Genomic DNA, 26,283 nt, shown 5'->3' on the forward strand with positions numbered 1-26,283 from the left:
TTTTGGTTCCTTTGTAAAAAAAAAAAAAAAACCTAAATCACTGTAAACCCGAACGTTCCAAATAATCGAATAGATTAAGTACACAATAAAATGTTTATAAAAACTACTACTAACTTAAATTTTTAAGTTGGTGTAATTTTTGATTAAATGGAACCATACTAGTTTTTGGGTATGGATAACTTAAAAACATAAATTAGCAATGCTTAAATACTAAAATGTAGTTATTTTGTGATTAAAAGCTTGTATTTATAAGTTAGTAACTGAGAATAATTGAGTTGCTGTAACAGAAAGCTTCTAAGTAACTTTGTATAAAAAAAATAATAAGTTGGGTGTAATCAAATCATTCAGTTGTGGAAAACGTTTGAGTTGATCAAAAAAAAGTGAAGCAACAGCAAAAAAAAAAAATTGAGCCAACCAATTACCTCACTTTTTTTTCTTTTGTTCTGTGAACATATTCGGGTTAACAGTGAGCTGCTACAAAGAACATGCTTTTTTTTTTTATTCCTGTTTGTAAAAAAAAACATTCTAAACTTTATTGTCTATCTGAGTCCTTGTAGTATTCGATAAATGAAAGCCAAACTTAAATGATCCACCTGCAGCAAACCAAAAATGCTGTCTGCATCTGTGTTATGTTAACATTTTATCACATGCATTTTGAGTGGCATGCAAACGTGCGGTTGCAAATGAACTTTTACCCATTGGAATGAATATCAATGGGTATAATATCAAGATCACTGCTGTGGAGTGTGGAGTCAGCAGGTTTATTATAGTTTGGGAATTTTTCATTTTAGTTCGTTTTTATTTCGTTTGGATTTTGTTTTTTAAATTTAGTTAGTTTTAATTAGTTTTCAGGGTGGTTCTGTTAGTTTTTATTAGTTTTAGTAATTTCGTAAATGCTTAATTTTAGTTCAGTTTTAGTTAGTTTCAAAGTGTGTATTACTGTGCGCAATATTTAAAAAACACCATGGAGCAATGTCATCTTCAGGTGCTTTTCTATTGGCTGCTGCTAGATGACGCCACTTTTGTGTGACACACTTTCAAATGTCCTTATTCCGGCTAATATCAAAATAAATCATCCCCAAAGGCTCATGCAATAAATTGATTACCAAAGACTAAAACTAAGGACATTTTTTGCTATAATTATAGTTAGTTTTAGTTAGTTTTGTAAACATAAAATGTAGTTTCAGTTTTTTTTTTTTTTAAAGCATTATCGTTTTTTTTTATTTCGTTAACAAAATAGTTTTTTGAAATTTAGTTTTAGTTTTTTTCGTTAGTCTTAGTTAACAAAAATAACCTTGGTAGTCAGTTAAAAACTTCAATTAAAGAGGACTATATATGCAAAATAATAGCCAATTAAGGCATACACTAACTCTATGTTAGCTGGTTAATGTTGTTTTTACTCTTGTCGGTGGCACTGTGGCATGTCAGGGCTGTGAGAAGTCACCTTCATTTTCACACTCGCAATATTGTCATCTGTGAAGTTGCGAACAAGGTTCGTATTTAATGTAGTTCATATAAGGTATTGCGTTAAATGTTGCTTTGTTTTCATTAGATTTTTTTTCTTGAATCCCCATGGCATGCGTATGTGAGACAGACTTTGAGTGACAAAATAAATGAATAAATGAATGCAAACATTTTTTTTAATGTTATAAAATCACCCTAATTTTCAAATTAACAATTACACTTGAGAAATGTATGAAAAGAAAAAAATACTTGAAATTAAACGTCCATTCAGTCATTACTGTATCGCTTATCACATTCACTATTTCCTAAAGCCACAGAGAGCTAAATGCGGCTCTGGAGCTGCGGGTTGCCGACCCCTGCCTTATACAAAACATTAGATTTGCTTTTTTTTGAATCTGCACTTTACTTGTGATAAACTGATTTGATATAACTTCAGTTATTGTTGCGACTTCACAAATTCAACGGATTAAATTCACAATGGTCTAAAAACAGTGAATCTTCATCACAGTTATATAAAATCCTCACAGATTTTACATTTCAGCAGCTTTTAGTTAAATGAAGAAATATTAAAATGGATGAATTAAGCAAATTTAAAGTTTGAAAAAGACATTCAGATTATTCTTTCAACTCCTCCAGGGTATTGTTATATTAATATTGAGGTCTTGCTGGGCATCAAGCCCTGAGCCTATAAATGAAAGCATAATGATTATTATTTCTATCCTCTGCATATCTAATCTATCTTATCTCACCATTGTCACACAGCTATATTGTCTCTTAGTCTGGCAACTGAGATGTATTCAGTATGCATAAAGAAAAATTCATATTAATGTGCTAAGCTTGCAGAGAATAGATCTGTCTCATTTTAAACGGAAAACCCATTGCTCTATGTTGCATAGGGTAGCTTGCAAAAGTTATTTTTATTTTTTATTTTATCACTCTCTCGACACCATGCGGGGTGTCTCCTATCCTTGACCATAGCACAAAATGTGTAGTGCAGTGCTCTGAATGACTCATTTATTCACATATTCCCATCACTGGCCAATCTTTTGAATGGCAGCTATTCTATCAGTGTTCTTTTGATTAAAGATGAGGATAGAAGAATATATCTGTGTACTTGCTGGATTGTACGGTATTAGAAACTCAAGGGCATTTGTCTGCGTTATCAGTAGTTGGTGAGTCATCAGGTTAGTTGGTAAATAAGAGATGCTATCAGGTGTTCGTAGTGGCATTGAAGGCCCATGTTCAAATCAATAACATTCCAATTCTTTGCTGATCCCCACTTCTGATTAGCTGGACAAATCCAATACACAATGTTGCTGACTGTGACTAAGTTAAAACAAAGTGTCGCAGTTTAGACCATCCTTATCTGTGGTCTTGTGTTAACTACTGATGTAAGGTGGGCCAATGACAGGCAGATAGTACAGTGCGGACATCAACTGGCTGCTTCGATTGTAAGTCCACTTGTGTCTGATGATAACAAGGGCATCGCCAACAACATCAATGTGCCACTTGCATTTAAGTGTTTTTATGCAAGGCTCAGGTAAAGTGTTGTATCAATTTTCATCTTGAGTGTATGTATGTTATGGTTGAGAATGGCAAGAATAATTAAGGTGAAGATTAGGGAAAGGGAGTTAATGAATGTATGATATGGATTAGGTTTTCTCTTAAGAATCATTTGCAATCAGCATGAAATAATTCAGAATTAGCTAGACCAGGGATGGCCAAATGAATGAGAAAAAGAAGAAAAACAATGAAAACAAAATCACCCCACCCCATACAAAGAGCCACACAGCCAAATAATCACCACAAAACCAATGCAACAAAAATGTCAATATTGACCACAAAAATATTACAATTTCCAATAGTTTGGGTAGATTATTTGACTGCATGGGAAGGTCATAATATTAGGAACAGCTCTCAGTATTATGTGATACAGCTGTACACCACTGAAACATGCATAGATACCACCACACCAATAAACCTATTGTCACATTATTATCAATACCTTTTGGATAATCATGAACATTAATTGTAACATCATTTTTAATGCCACTATTTTACTGGACTTCATTAGATTGTGTACAAAACCGAATACAGTGGTACCTCTGAGTTTTAACATAATTCGTTCCTGTGAAGTGTTCAAACAATTTTTCTCTTAGGAAATAATGTAAATGCAATTAGTCCGTTCCCAAGCTCCAAAAACAGAAAATTCCTATTTTAATTTCTATTTGTTTTTTTACATTTACACCCAGTTCAGTATTTAAACAATAAAAAATACCTTATCTTTTTTTGCTGTGGTGTGATGGCATCAGTGGATGATAAATACTATGTTAATGCTAGCTTTAGTTCAGTGCTGAGTTTGTGTATTTTTCATTGGGCATATTGTTAGACAACTAAGCGGTCCTTGCGTGCGTTGTTTAACGTCAAGCAAGTTGTTGAACAGCTAAGGTGTGTGTGTGGGGGGCTGTCCTCGTGCCAGTATTTACAGAAGTAGTCACGGTAGTTACAACGGTGCGATAATCTCCTTCCTAATTCCACTGTGGTTCGTAGCACTGTATGTTTTTATTTGCTGCCACTGGCACTGTTGTCTTACTTTGGGCCCGTGGCGAAGAAAATTGTTGTGGACAAATCAAAATGCACTCGGAACACCCCCGGGAGTATTCACGATCTGGAAAAACACTCCCACACGTATAAAGTGAAGCAAAAACTGCAGTCTCTGATTAGGGCCAAAAATGTTAGATTTTAGTGAGATAGATTTTAACACTTTGAATATGTTCTATATGTTCTATAAGTAACATCAGTTTTGAAGTTTAAAAATGTAACAAGGTGTGTAAGCATAGCAGGTTGCCATTTTGCTCTAAATTCAATGGAATTTATGCATTCAGCAATTCCATCTTCGGTGTGAGGGGGCAGTTAACATCTGATTGGTATGTAACTACATAGTAGCAACATGGAACACAAGGGCACACAATATTGTTGGCTAGAGTAACTACAGTATGTTCATTCTTTGAAAAGTAAAAATTATTGATTCCACTTCGACTTGAGAAAGTACTAGCAATAGGGCAGTTTACAATTATGCCCAAACTACTATTTTTAGAACAGCGCACAGCGCATGGCTGTAGCCAGTTGATTTTCGGACAAGGAACACAGGCAAGCGACTGAGGAAGTGTATTCGTAAGAGGCAAAACATGTGAACTGACTCGCTATTTCACCATAAATATACTTAACAGATATATTATGTTTGCAACAAACCTCTGCTGCTATGTGACCGGAATCAAATGAAGGGAGTTTGTCTAGGTTCAAGCATGTACAATTAAACGACAATGATTTTCGCGAATAATGTCACCGAAGACACCTGTATGTGCTCTCTACATCTCGTCTGTGGAAATGGGCTAGCAGCTGAAAATCCAAAACCAATCAATTGAAGGTATGTTTATCGTCTGCTTTCTCAGCGAAAGCCTTGCTGCTAGCTGCCTGCTATCACATGCCAGCTACTATACATCATGGTGTAAATGCACCAAAAGTACCTTGAGTGTACCAACGGAAGCCACTGCTACTCAGATGTGAACATTAATATAAAGTATCAGCGCTATAGAACCCTATGCCCACAATAACATAGCTAGTTGATCAGTTTTACTAAGATGTGAGCGGTCACTGTGTCACCACACAATTTTAACAAGACTAACTAGACAGAAGTAACAGCCCAAAGGTAGGCTTAAAGTATTAAAATGAAAATCGTGACTAATGTGTTTCGGTTTCATGAAAGTGAGGGACCAACACGATATTAGCAGTCATCTAGACCGCACCAGAGTGGCAGCAATGATCATACAATAAATCTTACCTTTCTACAAAAACTGCTTTCTTTCCGCCCATTTTGAGGTCTCCACATGTCAACCACCGTTTAAGACGTTCCAAAGTGTGTTTGTTGATTGAACCATGTTTAAATTTCACACCTGGGATATCGTTCTCTTCCAAAATGATGTAGATGCGTGTGTCCTACGCTGTTATTTTGTCCAACTCATGCATATTAATGAAGAAAAGCTGATGTCATTTGAGATCAACCCTATGAAATATACCTATTATGCAACCCCAGGTTACCACACATTTAACGACAGAGGCTATTTTTCATGTGACCTTTCTACCAGACACAGACCAAATGAGTGGCTAACAAGCAAAATAAGTACTGTAGTGACTTGTGCTGTAGCTGTCCACTGATATGCCTGAAAGTCCACGCTGTGACAAAATCATACCCATCCATCCATTAATTTTTTAATGTCTTGTCCTCATTAGGGTTGCTGGTGAGCTAAAGCACGTCCCAGGTAAGTTTACACAAGAAGTGGGGTATACCCAGTCAGTTAATGGACACAAATAGACAAACAACCATTCACATTCACACTTAAAGACAAATTAGGGCTCACCAACATGATATGTTCTAAAATTAGCTTACAGGTGATGAAAAAATTATGATTTCCTATGAACTTTGTAGACATATCTGTTTCCTACCTAGTAACATTATTGTTGATAATTGATCATGAGAAATGATCAGTGTCTTTACCTAAATGAATGTAATTAATTATGAATAATGACATTCAGTACTTAAAGGTCATTTGAGCACATTGGTTATTTCAGTAGTGTGTGTCAAAATGGAAGCCTTTCATATTAATCAGTACACAAGAAGCAGCTCATAGTTTCAAAAAGGTTAACTTAACCTGACATGCCTGCTTTTGTGAAGTGGTAAGAAGGCGGAATACCCAACGAAAACACACACCGGCACAGGGAAAACATGTAATAGCCACATGAGCCAAGATTCAAACCCAGCACCTTTCTAATGTGAGGTAGATGTATTAACGTGACAATTAATTTTGCTTTAAAAAAAACATTGTCAACTGTATGGCTTCATTAACACATTATTCTGTTTTGTAAATAAATGTACATGTTGAGGTTTATTAATCAGCTCTTTTATAATCTGCAGTGTATACTAGTTTTATTTTGTAGCCAAAAGTGAGAAGTATCTTGCAAAGAATGACACACACTGTATGCATTTATAATCAAGTCACATTTAAGCTGATGTTACTTTAAGGACGATCACAGCTAATAAAAGTGAAAATGGAAGATCTCGGATGGCTGATTTAAATGTTTAATATCTGAGAGTGGAGCCCGAGCCACACTGAGGTGGTCAAAGAGCGCTTGAGTTAGATTGCAGATTGATAGGCCGATTTTTCCACATGACTCAACGGACCAACGAGCTGGCCCAAAGTCAAGACTGGGGAACACGGTTTACCCTTTTAAGCATTACCTCATTTCATTATGTATCATCATAATCTATCATTGAAAATCTATGACATAAACAGAGACTTAGAATTTGAGGTATATAAATAATACAACTCCACTGGGCACACAGTAGGCTACTGTTACACAAAGAATAAATTAACACAGTAAATTAGGACACATCTGTCGAGGAAGGACACATCTGTACTCGCTCCTGCACTCGCTCCTGACTTCTGTTTTGTTGACATTGAGATTTTTAACTTCATTGTTGCAATATGCCTGTTGGTAAAAGAGCTGACGAGACTGAGGAGATAAAATCTTCTCTTGCAAAACTCAAAGAAATGGTCACCGAAGTACTTGAAATGAAAAAGAGCATCAAGCAACTTCTGCAGGAAATTCAGCAGTTGAAGAAAGAGACACAAGAAAAAGATCGACGCATTGTCTACTTGGAATAAAAAGTGGATGATTTGGAACAGAATCTCTGTATCAACGATGTGATAGTTATAGGTATCCAGATTAAACCGCGCCGCGGCCCTCCGGCGAGAACTGTGCAGTTGATTCTGACCAAACTTCAGCAAACGAGAATGTGGAATAGCAAGTAGGAACTCGACTCAGAGATTTGGGATTAATTGTGGATCCAGCGCACATTCAGATGGGCTTTTCGCTTCCAACTGGGGGGACACGACCACCGGCAGTTGTGATCAGGTTTGTTGACAGGAAGAAAAAGATTGCTATTTTCAGAGATAGCTACAAGCTTGAAGGTAAACATGTCTACGTCAATGAAAATCTCACAAAACGAAATGCTGACATTGCCGAGAGGGCGCGACATTTGAGAAATAATGGATTTATTGAGAACACATGGACAAAAGACTGTCAGATCTTCATTCAAAGAAAAAAAAAACTCATCTTTTAAGAAGAAAATACGGATTGTGAAACGAGTTGAAGAATTGGCGGAGTTTGAGAGACAATAACAATGCAATGCAATCAGTAACACATCATTAAATTGTGGATTATGTTTTACCCAATTAAATTATTGTTACATATTACTAATTAACCCATAACTGGAGCTGTTATGATTTGAATAATGTAAATATAGCATACGATTACTTGCTGACACTGCCAAGGTTAACTCATGTTTATACACCTGCATTGATAACAGACAGGTAGACATGATTCCGGGATGGAGCCGGCGAGGACTACTCAGCTGGTGGGTGATCTTGGTGGTGTCAAGATCTAAGCATCATCTGGATGCTGGCAACAGTGGTGGGCCGGTGGCTGAGCTGACCAGAATCGAGTGAATATTGCTGTGGACGCAATGGGCAGAATGGAAGCCGATCTACTCTTCTGAAAGCCACAACGTGTGAAAGCTAATCAAAGGTCAGCAAAAACGCTACTGGTGAACGAGCATGTGCTCGCCTTGGCTGCTCGCCTGGTTGGGTGGGCCTGTTGGTGGCGTCTGAGAACCGATTTACCAATTCCAAATGATTGGTACTAGCTGCAATTTATACACGGACATTACTCAAGATGAACTGAGCAAGGAGTGTGCAGACTTAAGTCTGGGATTGATAACGATATGAATCAATCACCTTCATAATAAATGTATATGACTGATGCGTATAGTAAGAATCGATGGGGACGGATTACTTATAAGCCATGGCTTCTACCCGTCAGTCCTTCTTTCGGATGTCAATGTTGCAAATTATATGATGTGATCGATGTAACCTGTAATAATGTACAAAACAAAACAAAACACATTACTGGAGAAGTGCTACTGTCACAAAACCTACACCAGAGGCATCATTTTTTTTTAATTGTTCATATGACATCCATTTTACATCCTAGGTTCTTACAGACTACAAATAGCACAATTTAAAACAATGCCATGGCCAAAACTATAATTGTTAGTGGTGCAACGAATCATTGAACTGCGGTCGGTTCAGAGAAGGCCCCACGGTTCGGATCACGCACGATCTGCAAATTGGTTTGTGGCAAAAAAATAAACAGTGCACATTCACAGTCGATACCATTCTGACATGTAAAAGAAGCTGAAACATACTCAACGTAACACGCTACACCTAACTTTAAAATAAAGTTTACCAAATACAATAATACATTGACAGCAATTAGCCTTAGTGCACTTTTACTTTGAAGTTGGCCCACGTCGTGGCGTGATGGCTAGCTTAACTTCCCTTTTAGACGTTTCTTTATTGTAGTTCATTGACATTGTAGTTGCGACCAACATCAACACAATGTTATCCTGAACTCATGTTCAATCGCTAATTTAGGACGCTAAGAAACGGCTAATTAATTACACCATTATTGTATGATATGGCAGAAGTCTCCGACGTAAGTGGCTAGCGTCTTGCTCAGAAATGGGCAAACCCAGGCCCGCGGGCCAAATACGGCCCGTTATGCGTTTCAATCCGGCCCGCCGAACTTATCCAATAAGGCTAGAAAAAAATTCAAAATATATATATATATTTTTTCAGCTCAGTGGCCGAGTGGTTAGAGTGTCCGCCCTGAGACTGGGAGGTCGTGGGTTCAATTCCCGGCCGGGTCATACCAAAGACTATAAAAATGGGACCGATTGCCACTCTGCTTGACACTCAGCATTAAGGGTTGGAATTGGGAGGTTAGATCACCACATGATTCCCGAGCGCGGCGCTGCTGCTGCTCACCGCTCCCTCAGGGGATGGGTCAAAAATGGGTCGGCCAGAGAAAATAAGCAAAAAATAATTCCCTTCACGTCCCTAATAGTGCTTTACCGCGGGTACCAAGGACAGCGATTAAGTTGCCGCTCTTAACACACACTTTTTATGGCGTTATTTCGCTTCTTTAATTACGAGGGCGCAGAAAATAAAATCGCTGGCGCGGTCTCACGTAAAGTGAAGGACTGCTGTGAGTGACGGGTGCAGCTGGAGAACGCGCTCTCCAGCTGCAGCAGTACGAGCAGTGGATGACTGGCGTTGGGATCCACTTCCCTCAGACTCCTGTGCAGATTATGTTTTACACCAGAGTCACTGCTGTGTAACTTCTACACACCCGGAAAATATGATCACTGGGTTGGGGTCTCACTGATAAACTCGTTTATGCACAGAAATTGCTCTTTTACGCACAGAAAGGAGACAGAAAGATACGCAGGGCACATTCATAACAACGTTTGTAATTTATTAAAATAAATGGGAGAATGGCAGTAAGCTTAACTCAAGATAACTGATTAATAAAATACAATTCTTCCTGGATTTGGACATTTACAGCAGGAGACGGCAGGGTTTTGTGTTGAACACAGCAATAATGTCCTGATAGTCCAGATAATCTGTCAATTCTTTTTTGAGAGAAAGCAGGGACAAAGAGTTCAGTCTATCAGTCAACATTGTGGCACTGTTGCGTGTTTTGATCCTTTTGACAGCTGAAGATAGTCTTTCTACATGTTGTCATGGGTGAGGTGAGGAGCGCGCATGCAGGAGACTGTTGATATTGGTCCCCGGGGCGTGCGTCGAGCACTTCTATGAGCGTTTCCTTGTTGGCTTTTGGCTTCTTTTTGAGCTGCTGCACAAACACCGTGTGCTATGCGTCCCCCACGGAGATGGAAAAGTGGTCAGAGACGGATTGGATGTACGCGCTTTGTCCTCAGCGCGTGACAGGCAGCAGCGGCTATCATGCAGCCGCATGTGTCACACGCACTGTGGGCCCGGGTTAAAAATGGGTGGGCCAATGGAAAAAAAATCTTTAACTTTACGCCTTGAATTGAAATCTATTAATAATAGATGCAGTCACCAGGTTTGACAGATCACAGTGTATGTGCTATTATAATCTATTTACATTTCTCCTCCCACTTTGCCAAATAGTGTGTAAACGCCACATCTTGCATATTCACTGAGGCAAACGTACTACCTGGATTAGGGCTATTTTATAATAATAATAATAATAATACATTTCATTTAAAAACAGCACCTTTCAGAACACCCAAGGTCACTTTACAAAGCATAAAAACACAGCAAAAGTTGAGCTAAAACAATAAAAATGAAGCTATTGGAAAAGCTGTTTTAAATATGTGGAATTTGCACATTTGAAAAACGCAGTCCTAAATGCACACTATAAGTAAATTGGGTTGTACATTCATCTGTTTGTTTTTACTGTGCTATGAGGTCCAAATGCTCCTGGTCCGGCCCATCTGTCAAAATTTCAAACCCCTTTCTGTCTTTTGTAATTCACTCTCCATGTTTAAAGCAAGGGAATGAATGTGCCTTAAATTGAACGTTGAGGTTTTTTCATTATTTAAAAAAAAAATATATAAAATAAAAAGAACTTTGTCTTCATTTATTTTATTAAACACTTTTACCCATTAAAAAAGAAAAACATTCAACTCAAAATGTCAAATTTAGCTGTTTAGATTATAGAAACACAACTTTAAGCCATTAATACCTTGTTATTTTACACATGGGCCATGTATAAAATAAGAATGTTTCTGCCTCATATTGCACTTATAGTTGTTTTCCTGAATCCTAAATGGCTATAATAGACATTTTAAACAGATTTTTTATTATTTTTATTTTTAATTTAATGGTGTTTAACGAAATAAACGAAGACACTTAATCTACACGTGTCACGTTTCGGTTTTGTATGGGTTAGGGTTTTGTTTATTTTGGTGTGTTTGTTGTGTCTTTCTGTGATTGGTGTTTGTCTTGTGTTTCTGAACGTTTCCGCCTGTTCCCTTCCCAGTGTGTTTGACCAATCGGTGCCCTCTTCCTATTGTGTTCCCCAGGTGTGTTTTATTAGTGTTGGTGTAATAAGTCTGTTGTGTTTGCTCAGTCAGTGTGGAATCATTGTCTACGTCAGGCGTCAAAGTCCTGTGTCATTGTCGTATTTCTGTGTGGGAGTCTGTGTTTCCCGTCGCGTCAAGCTAAGCCTCGTCACAGTCTAGTTGTCTACGTCTCAGTCTAGTTGTCTACGTGTCAGTCTAGTTGTCCTCTTCACAGTCTAGTTGTCCTCTTCACAGTCTAGTTGTCCTCTTCACAGTCTAGTCGTCCTCTTCACAGTTAAGTTCTCCACATTCCTGCTAAGTTCTCCACGTCCAGCCAAGCTTCCCAAGTTCTGCCAAGTCAACCCTGGTCAAGCCAGTCCCCGTCCTCTCACCCGTCCCCACTTGTTCCAATAAAGTTTCTCCTTTTGTTCACAATTACTGTCTCCCTGATGTGTCTCCTCGACTTTGGGTCCACCCTCTACGACGCACACCATTTCATGACAACACGGCTATAGCCTATTAGACATTTAGATTTTTTTTATGGCAAAAGTGCTTTACAAAATAATTTAAGACAAGTAATATTTTTTTTTTTTCTGATCCGAAAAACGATACGATCAGTGACTCAAATCCCTGATCTGATCAGAACCGCGACTTTTGTGATTTGTGGCACCACTAATATATATATATATACATAGTTTTCTTTTTTTTTCTTGAGAGAGCTCATTCGGTAATTTTACCGATTCAACATGTCATCATCATTGCTCTCTCTCTTTTAAAATGTTTTCATTTTTATTATATATATTTTTTGGTGCTTGCGTATGTGTGTGCGCGTGTGTGCATATGTGCGTGCATGTGAGTTTGTGCTCATTAATTCACCTGAAACCTATTAAAAATCCCATACCCTTCACCTAAACCGAATACTTCAGAATCCCGGTAGTCGTGAAGATGTCAGGAGACCCGAGGAGTAATCATAGAAAAGAGAAAAAAGTGAAATCCAGCGACGACCAGACACTGACTACTATACACAGGGTTACAAACCAGAATCTTTCACCAACCCCAGAAGCATACAAATTCCAACAAATTAGAGAGACCTCAAGAGACCAAAGGAAAGACTAAAGAAAGCTAAATGTTAAATGGCGCAGAGTTTGACAAAATTATAAGAAGAGAGTGGGCAGACTTTTTGGAAATAATAATAATAATTTCTTCTCTGGGAAGCTGGGAAAGCGGTAATTAGAGGTAAAATTATATCATATTCACCTTCTAAAAATAATCAGGATCAAAAATTTGAAAAAGACCTGGAAGATAACAATTGACGGATGAATATGCAATAAACCCAAATAACCAAATATGGACTGACTTACAATATACAAAAATACAGTTAGATGATATGTTATCCAAAAAGACAGAGTTTATAATACAACAATTGAGATACAACAACTTTGAATATAATAACAAATCAGGAAAATTTATTGCAAACCAACTTCAACGCAAGGGAAATATCTCTTATAACGGCTATTAAATGGACATGATCACCAGACGAAATTAATAAACATTTTTATAACTATTATCGCAACCTATACTCAGAAATTAAAAAGCTTAAATATACCTCAGTTATCTACTGAATATAAAGATATGTTAGATGCGTCACTCACTATAAACGAGCTGTACAGTGCTCTAGATAGTATGCCTAATGGCAGAGCACCTGGCCCGGATGGATATCCGGCTATATTTTTTAAGCACTTTTGGTTAATGCTTGCTCCATTATTCTTAAGAGTAGTAACAGAAATTAAAACTAATGGTTTTTAATACGTCCACACATGAACACATCAGCAATTAAACTTTTATTAAAGCCAGAAAAAGACCCCATTTAGACTAGAAACAGTAATCTCAACAATCATTCATAGCGCCCAAACAGGCTTTATTAAAGGTCGTCACCCTACTAATAATTATAGGAGGCTCTTTAACCTTTTAAGCATTGCACAGCGGCATGATATAAAGGCAGTTATTATATCGGATGCAGAAAAAGCCTTCAACAAAGTTAACTGGTCCTTCATCTTTGCTGTTTTAAATACATTTGGCTTTGGGAAGTCATTTATTCACTGGCTGTCAATATTATATGATTCTCCTAAAGCTACAGTTCCTACTAATGGGATTACATCTAAGAGTTTTACTCTACAGAGAGGCACAAGACAGGAATGCCTATTGTCCCCGTTATTATTTGCGATATTTATTGAGCCGCTTCCATTAGCTATACGCCGGGAAAGAAGGATTCAAGGAATCAGAACACAGGTAACAGAACACAAAATTAATCTATATGTCGATGATATTTTACTTTATTTAGAAAAACCTGCTATCTCGTTAGGGGAAGTATTTAATGTAATTATTGAGCCGCTTGCATTAGCTATACGCCAGGAAAGAGGGATTCAAGGAATTCACTCTGGGGTAACAGAACACAAAATTTATCTATATGCTGATAATATTTTACTTTATTTAGAAAAACCTGCTATTTCGTTAGGGGAACTATTTAAGTTAAAAACTAAATTCTCACATTTGTCAGATTATTCTATTAACTGGATAAAATCAACACTACTACCTATTACAAAAAAAACATGGAACCCTGCAAGCCAATGACCCACACTACTCTTTTCCTATAGGTCATTTAAAATGCTTAGGCATAAAAATCTCACCAAAATTAACTGATTTAATTCATTTAAACTTCAGTCTACTTCTGGATAGCATTTACAGTGACTTGGAGTGCTGGAATAATCTTCCCATTTCTCTAATAGGACGAATTGCCCCGATTAAAATGAAAGTTTTACCCAAAATAAATAAGTTGTTCTCAATGATTCCATTCAAACCTACGTCTAACTGATTCCAGTCGTTGGACTCGGCCGTTACAAAATTCTACTGGAATAAAAAAAAACAAAGATTAGTCTAGCTACTCTTCAGAAAAGTTAATCTAAAGGATGTCTAGATGCACCAAATTGTATGCACTACTATATAGCTAACCAGCTACAATATTTCATTCTATGGGTACAACCCAACAGAGATACTAATTGTTGGCTGGAACTAGAACAGATGGATTATAACAACCTCAGACTTTTATATTTACTCTTTATTACAACATCGATTAAGCGACAAAATTGTTTTAAAGAACCCAATGATTTCCGGCACTCTGACCGCCAGGTGGAAGGCACTAGAAATTACAAAAGCCCAATTGGCATAACCCCAACTTTCCACTTAACAACCATTTGATTTAGGTGTGTGGGAGCAGAAAGGAATTACACCTCTCCACCATCTTTTCTCAGGTAATATGTTTATATCATATACAAACATGCTCCAAAAATACAAAATAAAAAAATGAATTTTTTTACATTATCTGCAAGGTAAAAATATGATAAAGAAACAAATTCCAACACTTCGAGGTATGCTCCAACTGCCTGTTTTAGCTAAAGATATTACAAAGCTTTCTCCGACAACAACAAAAAAACTCTCAAAAATATAGAAGTTACTTTCGTATACAGATAAAATGTATTTACCCATCTCGAAATGGGAGTCAGACTTGTCTATAACTACGAAATTTTACTTTTGGATTCAAGTTCGTGAAAACGTATTTAAAATGACAAAACACACAAATTTACAACTTATCCAATATAAAACTATTCATAGAACATATATTACTCAATACATGATAAAGAAAATGGGTCTCTCAGACCCTGACATTTGCTTCCTGTGTTTACAAAACACTGCTGACACTTATTTTCATGCTTTATGGTTATGCACTTCGGCTATGTATTTCTGGACAAATGTCTTAGAAAAACTTTCCGCTATCTTGGACTGAAGGATACCTTTATCTCCAAACTTGTGATTGCTAGGTGACCTAACAACGACTGACTTACCACGTAAACAATTTAAATCTACACTCGTAGCCTTTACTATCGCCAAAAATACCAATTCTTGTTAACAGTAAAAATAAACAAACTCTGAAAATCGACCAATGGTCTAACCTCCTCATAAATCACATTGTAATGGAATAAATATCTGCTTCAAATAAACACCATATATAAAAATTTATACAAACGTGGTCTACGTATATATAATCTTTTAATCTAAATCTGGACACTTTATTCTGCCTGTTAGCGAGAGCCACCACATCGCGATAACTTATATTGCTGTTTCTGTATTTGGCAATTTGTAACTAATGGTTGTGTTTTTATAGTCAGGAACCCAGTTGCTGCCAGCCACTGGGTTCCTGGCCTGCTGTGACCGGTTCCGCTGCGTTGGGCTGGGGGCGCGGGTCGTGTTAGGGTGGGGGGCACTCCGGGCTCCTGGGTTTGCTCTCCGGCCGGTGGCCACTGCTGCTGCGGCGTGGGTGGCCCCAGGGGTTGTCCTTGCTCTGTCCTGGCGGCTCCCCTCTTTGGTGGAGGTTTTCATGCATGCCAGATCCACCACACCAGCATCTATCGAAATTCAAACACAATCTGCTTCTTCCTCTGGTCGTTGAATTTGTGGAGGCTGATGTCTGTGGATCTCACTTTGCTTCATCTATCCTTCCTTCCTTTCCTCAGTCTTTCCTTTGGTCTTTTGAGGTTTCCCTAAGTTGTTGGAATTTAGATCTTTCTGGGGTTGGTGAAAGATTCTGGTTGGTAACCCGTTGGGTAGTAGTTGATGTTTGGTCGGTGCTGGATTTCACTTTTCTTTGATCCTTCCTTCCTTCTTTCCTGATAACTTCACGACTAGCGGGATTCTGAAGTATTCGGTTTAGGTGAACGGTATGGGATTTTTAATAGGTTTTAAGTGAATTAAGGAGCACACACTCACACGCACGCACATATGCACACACACACCCGCGCACGCACTTACTCATGCACATACCAAAAAAAAAAAAAAGAGAGAGTTAGAGCAATGATGATGACATGTCGAATCGGTAAGATTACCGAATGAACAATACTGAGCTCTAAAAGAAGAAGGAAAAAAGACTAAAGAAAGGAAGATTGAGCAAAGTGAGATCCACAGACTTCAGCCTCCACCGATTCAGCGACCACAGGAAGAAGCAGATTGTGTTTGAATTTCGATAGATGCTGGTGTGGTGGTTTTGGCATGCATGAAAATCCTCCACCAAAGAGGGGAGCCGTCGACCCTGGCCAGGACAGAGCAAGCACAACCCCCCAGGAACCCCCAAGGCCTCGGCAGCACCAGGGCACAACCCCCGGGCCCCGCGGAGGCCACAGGCCGGAGAGCAAACACAGGAGCCCGGAGCGCCCCCCACCCTAACACGGCCCGCGCCCCCAGCCCAACGCAGCGGAACCGGTCACGGCAGGCCCACCAGGCACCCCACCGGCCAGTTATTGAGTTCCCTGATCGCGTTAGCTACAAGCGTTAGCCACTAGCGACTACAACAGCATTGTTGACTCAACTTACTTTCATACACCGCCATGAATCAGTTCGATCCATGATACTCTCCTGCTTCACCTTGGCCACTGTGTGGGTGGCCCCTGGTACCCAATTTTCCAATGGAATAGTCAATTAAGACTTGTGTCATTTAATTTGTCACAAAAAAAATGTTCCTTTCACTCCATCTTGCAGCACACTTTTGCAGAAATTACCTGTGGGTCTAAATTGCCAAATTTTAATTTGGCCCTTTTCCCTTGATCGAGTGTGTATCATTTATTTTGACCATCAATATGCATGTCTTATGTGCACCACTGGTAACAAGTCTCTGAATTCATGGCTCTTAAACGTCACCTTTTACTTTAACACTGATTTGTGTTTAACAATGGACCCAGAATAGTTTTTTCTTTGCCAATGCTGCAGTTATGTGCTTATAGCTTATACTTCTACATTGAATTAATTCATAAACTTAACTTGTTTCTCCTACATACAAAAAGTCAGAGTGTAAGATTTTACCATGATCAAGCTTACAACAATTTTACACCACAGTGATCACAGGAGAAGAAACCTCCCAATGCAATTAAAGCTGCTTTCCTTTGGAGAGAACTTCATGAATACAAGACAGACCGCTCACAGTTTCTAATCGCAAATAATTCTTAGACAAGGTATATAGGGTCTTTATTAACCACAACTGCCGTCAGGAGGCCTCAGTTAGGTCTTCCAGATGAACACATTTCAATAGAAATCCTGACGCCATGTGACTTTCTCTGAACACGTCCCCCCGCGGCAGGAAAATTAGCGGTGCAGCGTTAATAGACTAGAACAGCGAAAAAGGCTAAAGCTAGTGTTTAACCGTCAACTTTCTGCCTAAGAGAATTGACAGTCACTTTGATGAAAATGATATACATGCGCGAGGTGGACATGTTGGATTACCGGTGTCGAGAGTTTTTTTTTTTTCAACTTGGCGGGGCTGCTAACGTGGAATTATCTCCCTCTGTTGCCGGTGAGTGCTTTTAAATCTGCTAATACAAAGGCTTTACAAGTTTGTACAATCCGGATTTATTTCCTCTTTATGTGTGGTCAAAATGCCATCGAAGTTAGCAGTTTCACGCAAGTCTTGCAGTATTATTTAGCAGCTGCTAATTCAGCCGCGGCCGCCGTCATTATACCGTAAAAAGTCTTCTTTATGGTGTTGGTCAGTTATTAAATTCAACTGTGTAATATCTATTCAACCGCAGCAGCACAAACGAACGAACCAGATTATTTCCCTCACACTTTGCATGTGGTAACAGTTAGCATCTGCTGATTAAGCCACCATGTACAAAGTGTTCCATTGGTTACGCATTGGTTGCTCTTTTGGTAGCCTAGAGAATGCGCAATCCTTTTTTTTTTGCCTCTTCTCGTTGTGGCAGCTGGCCCACACCAGCTATCAATCATTGTTTAAGTGTGCCGTTTGCCGTTTACTCAAAGTGGCGCGCTTTCTATGCTGCTGGAATGGTTGCGCTAACGGCCATTTTGGGAAGCGTGACGTCAACGTCAGGATCTCTATTCAACAATTTAAAAAAAACTACTCAGTTTATTAAATGTTGCACACATTAAGTAAAATATGTATTTAGTTAGAAGCATTTTCACAAAGGAGAATTATGTTTTACTAGAGCTGTCAAACGATAATTTTTGTGATCAGATTCATCACATCTCATTAATCTCATGATTAATCTCTTAACTGAAAATACTAGTACTTTATCAACGTACGGTACCTGCTATGTGTTAAGTCTTTCTACATTTAATGTTATGAGGACATCTTCAACATTTTTTAATCCACTGCAGCACATTGATACTCCTCTTGACCTAATCAGTTAATTAACTCTTTGACTGCCAAAAACGTTAAATAACGTTTAGTAAAATCCTACGGAGGAGCGCCAAAGACGTTAAAAGACGTTCACCAAGTTTTTTTTTTGGGAAACGGGTGGAGGAAAGCCTTGTCCAGCTGTGCTGAAAGTAGCAAGCAGATCTAGTTAGTATAATGACTATTTTTGGCCCCTAGATGGCAGCGCTGACTCTCTTTGGACAAGATCGGGTAGGCGTCAGTAGTAGAAGACGTGAGGCGGAGCTAGAGTGTTGAGGAGACAATGGCTGAGAAAGCGAAAATGGCGACCGGTGGCAAGCAGCTCATGCTTGATCGTTTTTTTCAACAAAGAGAAGCATCAACCAGTGCTAAAGAGCACAATGATGACGACAACGATGATGATGGTGACTCCGAGGTTGACGCCGAAGTTGGAAGCGTTGACGCGGCGGCTATGATCACGTCATAAAGCCTCACCGGCTAGCGATGCTAACGCTGGAAAACGCGGAGCACAACCGAGCACTTCTGCTCAGGCGGACGTTCAATCGGACGACGAAGAGTGCCCCGAGTCCAATGCATATTCATCGGAGGAGTGGGTACAGTCTGATCACGTAGAAGACACTGGTTATGGACTACAATGCCACCATGAATGGAGCGGATAAGATGGATCAGAACATCTCTTACCACCCGGTATAGGAACTGAAGGACATGAGGAAGCCAGACGTAACACCACCGTAACGTCACCGTATCATGATCCTGAGAGTAGACTTGATGGCAACATGGCCAAACACACACTGCAGTATATACTTGCTATTCCCCGGAAAAAAAAGCCAGCAAAAAAGTGTAGCGTCTGCAATCGCAGTGAAACTAATCTGTTGTGCAAATCCTGCTGCGTCTCCTTGCACGCAGGGGAGTGTTACAAAAAGAAAAACTGTATTTGAAACATCCACACAATTGTAAATAGTACCACGGTTGCACACATTTGTAAATAGTTTGCCAAATTGTTTTGTCAAATTGTTACACTGTTGAATGTAAATAAACGTTTTTTGCTATCAAAAAACACTTTTTCATTGTTGGTGGTAGTATTTTACAGAAGGAAAGTACTGTTTAGGTGTTTGTGGCATCATTCATGGGAAAAAAAAGGTGTCAAATTCACTAGAGTGCATGAAATAATATCGTTTCACAAAAAGCTTGATTTCTCCGTATTTTGTTTCGAAACAGAGCATTTGGGTGAAACTAACCATTTTCTATTGTTGATTACTGAAAAACGGAATAAGGTAGAAACAAACTTTTTTTCTGATGAAAGATGAGAGTTCAATCTTTCATTTGGTAGTATGTGTGTTTCCATAGTGCAAACACAAAATTTTCTGTGGACCTTGAAAGATCAGTCAAAATGCTTAAATCGGCTGGCACCCACAGCATCCCTTTTCTGAAAACGTCTGGCAGTCAAAGAGTTAAGTGCATAATTTAAACTAGTTAAAAAAATTACCCCAATATTTTGACATGAACACATTTTCTGAATATCATACGCAAGCATTTATAAAATGCTGTACTTGAATGCATGTTGTTATGTTTATTGCTTAAAATATAAGCAATGTCATACATTGACCTCATAACTGACCAAAAAGAACATGTGTCACCTTTAACGTAACCATCCCCTGTCAAAGTAAAGGATCGTGTGTTGTCAGAATTAACAAATTTGCTCCCAAAAACTTATAAAAACGTTCCATTTTAAATATTACCATAGTCCCAAAACCGTATTTATGTTTTTTATGTGTTTTTTTTTTAATGCTAGAGAATACAGATGAATTTGATGCCTCTGACCAGAAGAGGACGCTTAAAGCAATGGTAGTTATTACAGAAAACGGCCAGCAGGTGGCAGCAGAGTATAAGAGTTCAACCAGGGTTATGTCTTTTTCCCAGTGTTTTCAGCAGATGTGTGAATAATAATTAAACTTACCTATACCCTAATGCTAATCGTTGCAAAAAAGAAACAGATACAAACATAATGTATTTTTCCTGATGAAAGAAGAGAATAATTCATTCTTTTGGTAGGTTCCATGTTTTTATAGCCATAGAACACAATATTCTGTGGGCCTTGCAAAATCAGTCAAAATACAGTAAAACAGCAGGAAGTGAAGTTTGCTACAGTGAAAATCGCTGGGAGGGAATAAGTTAATCGTGTGATTAATATGTGTTAATTAATAAATACATAATCCATGTTACAATTTTTGGTGATTAATCAAATACATTAACGCTTTAACTTTGACAGCACTCGTTTTTACCAGTTACTTTCTAGGTAATATGCAAATTTTGTTGTGAGAGACTTTTTTGTTGCAAAAATCCTTTCCTATTTCCCTTGTGCAGCTAACTGACGTGATCGAAGTCATTGAAATAATGGGCTGTAATAAGGTCACACAGCTTAATCTTACCAGTGTTGAGGTCTTTATACTCATGGGAGAAGTGCTCATTCTGGTGAACCCATTCTCCATTGCATTTAAAGAAGATCTGCAAGGCAGGTGTGGCTCGACAGCGCACCTTAATGGGATTACTCTTGACTATGTAGGCGTCCTCTGGCTCTTGAATGAAGTGCGGCAGGGTGCCCTGCACTGAGGATTGAGAGCCTGGCTGCGCATTGCCTGTAGCACCTGCAAGTAAACACCTCAGTTATTAAACTGATCCGCTTCAGGGAATCAACACTGTAACGCCGCACTGAAAACAATAGCATTTATTCGTGAATTCATTTTTGTGATTGCATACAGTAATCCGGTAGCGTCTACGTAAGATATATTTTCCCAGGCAGTATTAAATGTATTTCTTATGTTTTACATCACAGACCTATCTTAAGGTGTAGAAAAACATACAGTATGTGCAGCTGGGTACAATAGCAGAAGAGGGGAAGGAGATGTGTACATGTCATGAGTCCCCATGGCCAACATACAAATTTATGTTACTCATTGAGTCATCACAGACCATTGCGGTATTTACTGTACAACCCCTAAAGGAAGCTCCCACCATGTGCTTCTTTTTGGTAGGAGCCCTACCAACAACCAAGACATCCAACACAAAATGCAAAATATAGTTCAGGGATTTCTCGAAGTTTATTTTGCCTGTTAGCGAGAGCCACCACATCGCGATAACTTATATTGCTGTTTCTGTATTTGGCAATTTGTAACTAATGGTTGTGTTTTCATAGTCATGAACCCAGTTGCTGCCAGCAACTGGGCCTGCCGTGACCGGTTCCGCTGCGTTGGGCTGGGGGCGCGGGCCGTGTTAGGGTGGGGGGGCGCTCTGGGCTCCTGGGTTTACGAACTACCAGCAAAGTCGGTCAAAAGACATCAACAGCTAACACAACACTAGCTAGGAACATGTGGGAAAGATGACAAAATGAAGTTGAAAATGATTAATTTCGTGAAATGTAAAAAATAATAGTGTAGAGTCAGGAATAATATTAATAATTGTTATTATTATTATAGGGCCTGATAATGAACGCCTCTATTTGGTGGGCCTAGATAGGGGGGCCTTGGCCCCCGGCACTGGTGATTTACTGTATTACTAGTTAACAAGAAGAAAAACATATTCTTTCATCTCCGCATCCATTCAGGCTTCCATCCACCCATTTTTATTCGACTTTTCAAGGAATGCGAAAATAAAACTGAATGGAAACGCTAAAAATTGGAAAAAGGGCCCAAAATTCTCAAAAAAAGTTTTTACGCTTGGAGGGAGTGGATTTTGAAGCGTATCGAAAAAAGGAAAATGTAAATTTTGGCTATGAAAACAGGTGTTGCTCATGAACGCTGACAAGACCGGATACACGTCGCATGTTTTGACCGGACACATTCGTTTGTAGTCACAAAGCAATGGCGGACGATACAGTAAGGTATGTTTTTGGGGGGAGGAGCAAACAGAAATATTTTTGGAATTAATTAAAGAAGCAAATATTAATGCAATTTTAGATGGAAAACAGCAAAGAAACGTTACAGTTTATCAATAATTACAAAAGCAAACTCACAGAACGTCATCCCACGGCGCAGTCATATCCTGTTCTTCTTCTTTTAAATTACTGGTGGATCACATCTCTATGATGGAAAACCGCCACCTACAGTGGCGAAGCCCCCTCTCAATATTCGCAAAAGAAAAACTGATGGAAATGGGCATAAGTCGCATGTCGGTTTTGCGCATTTTCAGTAAATTCGCTTAAGAAATTCAAAACAATTGGATGGAAAACCCACTCAAGTCAGCCTCCTCCTGGCGAGGTAACTTAGCATAATGGAAATGGTAATTGATCCAGGAGGAGGCAACAAACCCGATCTTAAAACCACACTTCTAGAAGATGGCAAGGCGATGGGTGTCAACCACGTAAAGTCTGCTATAAAATCAGCCCAGACGGATGTTTGAGGAAAGATTATCTGAGAAACCACTGCATCGTGTTAATCCTAACAGTAACCCTACTGACTGAATGTAGTGGGATGGTATGAAAAGTGACACTGAAGGCTTTCTTTTTGCAGCTCAAGACCAGTCACTTGAAACTCGCAATCACTAGCATTTTATTTACAAACAAGACATAACTAGTTTATGTTGTGTTTGAAATGAATTAAGTGAGACTGTCCAACACCTGTTCAGTGGTTGTCCTGCTTTGGCAAAGTAAAAAAAAAAAAGTTAATTTACAGTAAAGAGACATGATGGAGAGTCTCATTTTACTATCGTCTCTGGCATGCTTGTGGTTTTGATTGATATTCTGCCTTGGTAAGACCCTGAACATGTTCAGAGTGTCATGGAAAATGATAGCTTCAAACTTTTATAGAATAGGTCCATATACAGCCTTCGCAAAATAGGAACAAGCCTGACTTTGTCGTGTTTGATAAATCACATGAAATTATAAATATTATTGAATTCTCTGTCCGTTTTGACAGCAATGTGATTGACAAGATCCAGGAGAAACATACCAAGTATGCAGACCTTGCATTTGTAACATCTTGTTTGTACCCTAAGTACAAAATTGTCCGACTCCCCATTGTTCTTGCCGCCATTGGTTTTGGTACCTCGAAATCTGTTAACACAGAATCCCTAACCCGACCTCTTTCTGCTGCATATTAAATTTGATATAATAATAATATGAAGAAGAAGAAGAAGAAGAAGAATAACAGTGATGATGACGATGATGATGATGATGATAATGATGATGAGCAAAAGTCAATGGTGGAATATTTTAAAAGGTCCACCATTTAGGGTTGCTCCGTATCTGGAATTAAAGTGCCTTTTCACTCCGCTTGTGGGAAAACAGAGGACTTAGCAAGCAAACAAAACAGGATGTTTGTGAACTTGACACAGCTGAGCTCTTTCTCAACAAAATACCCCAACCTCTTCAAGTCAGCTCCAACTGTGCTATTCAATGGTATAAATTACCTTGAAAGTGATTATGTCTCACCACAGAATCCAATTGTGACCCTTAAAATCAAATTGACCTCCTCACCATTTCTCAGTCAATATTGTCCTTGAGAGCTAGCACAGCTAAAACAAGGTGACAGGTAGAACAGCAGATGGACAAGACGACAACTGTGGTTGACATTGCATTTGTTACCACGCCCCACAGCTCCAAACGATCACACCAACTACATTTGCTACTCGCGGGGTCTAATGAGATATATTCAAGATCCATTAAATACATTCACAATCTGCAATATAATAATGCTCAATTTATATTGACAGTGTATGAGGTCTACTTATTTAAAATTATGTCTATTATTGGCTTTTACTTCGCAGTTCTATGGAAATAAACTATGTTCAAACTAACGTCAATGATACAGTCATTATCAAGTTGTTTTTGGGTGCAATCTCATTAACTTCTGGTCTTTAGACCCAGAACAATTCCTGATTCAAAATAAACTTTATTGATATACAGCAATTAATGTCCTAGGTGATTTTGCAGACAACGATTTAGGCCTGTTGGTTTGAGCTATTTATATATTTTTAACTTAAACAACCTTTAATAGACAGCGACTGCAAGGCACGTGTATTTGTATAGTAACACCCACACAAGGCTAATCCAAATTAAATAAATATTTGAAAACAAAATGAGTTGAAATGAAGATAAAATTCCAATTTAAAAGCAAGATGAATAAAAACAGAAAACAAATCAGTAAATTGACAAAACAAATATATTATCCAGTTAAAATCCCCAGATAAAAGCAAGTTAGTGAAAACAAGAAATTACATTTTTGATGTACAAAAATGCAGTAGTGAACAATAAAGTTTTCAGGCCACATTTTGATCTCTCTCTCTCTCTCTCTCTCTCTCTCCCTCCCTCCCTCCCTTTTTCTCTCTCTCACACACACATGTCAACCCACTGTAGATATTTTAATGTGGTTCGTTTTCCTGGTAAGAGGAAGAACCAGTAAGAGATGTTCAATCGTGACAAGGGTGAGGTCCGGTAGAAGCAACAACCTCTCTAAGTGCTATGATGTGGTCAAATGACAGTCTGATTATATATAAAGATTTATTTATAAATTTATAAAGAATTTAATAATAAAAATAAATAAAAACATTCCCCAGCAGAAAAGCATGAACTTTTTGAAAGACAACCCTCTAAAATGCTTTTGCCCGGGAAGGGAAACTTGGAGGTCTGCCTATATTACTTACTGCAGTGCTAACACATCCAAATTAGATTTTTAAAAAGAGGGTATTGCTGCAGTTTGTGCAGACTGTGGAAACATAATGAAGATAATTTGGTACAATCTTCAAATGCAGTTAAAGACAATTTAAAAAAAATAAAATAATAATAATAATTGGACCGTCTACTCACATTATTTTATGTCATCTTGCACTGGCCAGGCAAATGCAAAAATCTATCCAAGCAGTACGTTATGGATAATATTGTGATACAGTCTCAATCAAGTCTGCGGAGTCTAGAAAGTCCAAATGTGCTAGAATAACAGAAGGGAAGGATGACACCAGTTGAAGTGCGTTTCATTTTGACTTGCTTACACTCCATCCTATATTTAGTCATTTCTACGTGAAAAATCATTCATTCAGTCATTGCACAATTTTCTGGACAGAAGTTCAGGTGAATTTGAAGCGAGATTCATTAGCCTGCCAACTATCTAGGACAGCGTAAGACCTCTCCTAATGACCTATGAGAAACAAGATTGTTAATATTTTTTTATATACACAGTCACTACTTACAAAAAGTTAGGGATATTTGGCTTTTGCGTGAAACAATCCTAAAATGCATTAAAACCTTTACAGGTATACTTAATGTCAAAACTTCACACTACAGTGACATCATCAGCAGGTTGCAGCAGAGATACTGAGAGACTGGAAGAGTCACAGAAAGAAGTAGAAGTGGCCGTCCTTTGGCCACATCCAATGCCGATGACCGCTAGATTGTGAACAATGCCCTGAGGAACCGGATGATGAATGTCACTCAACTCCAGGCACATTTTGGGTGCTTCTCACCTCCGTTAGTGTCACATCAGATCATTTGAACCGTTTACATCAGCGTGGTCTGCGTGCTAGATGACCTGCAAGGGTACCTGACCATACCACCAGGCACAGGCATGATTGTCTTGCATGG

At 38.6% G+C, this 26,283-nt stretch overlaps 1 protein-coding gene across 3 annotated transcripts in view; it reads right to left on the bottom strand.

Annotated features, from left to right (window-relative positions):
• unc5db (unc-5 netrin receptor Db) overlaps positions 1–26,283 on the bottom strand; it is a 309,582-nt gene that overhangs the window by 145,821 nt on the left and 137,478 nt on the right. For 2 of the 3 annotated variants that reach the window (XM_077561281.1, XM_077561280.1), the window contains exon 2: positions 21,143–21,358. The exons of the other annotated variant lie outside the window; for it this stretch is intronic. In XM_077561281.1, coding sequence (XP_077417407.1) covers positions 21,143–21,358 — 216 coding nt within the window. The remainder of the gene's footprint in view (positions 1–21,142; positions 21,359–26,283) is intronic. 3 annotated transcript variants of the gene reach the window in all.

This window comes from Vanacampus margaritifer, chromosome 3 (genome assembly GCF_051991255.1).
Source record: "Vanacampus margaritifer isolate UIUO_Vmar chromosome 3, RoL_Vmar_1.0, whole genome shotgun sequence".
Lineage (NCBI taxonomy): Eukaryota > Metazoa > Chordata > Actinopteri > Syngnathiformes > Syngnathidae > Vanacampus > Vanacampus margaritifer.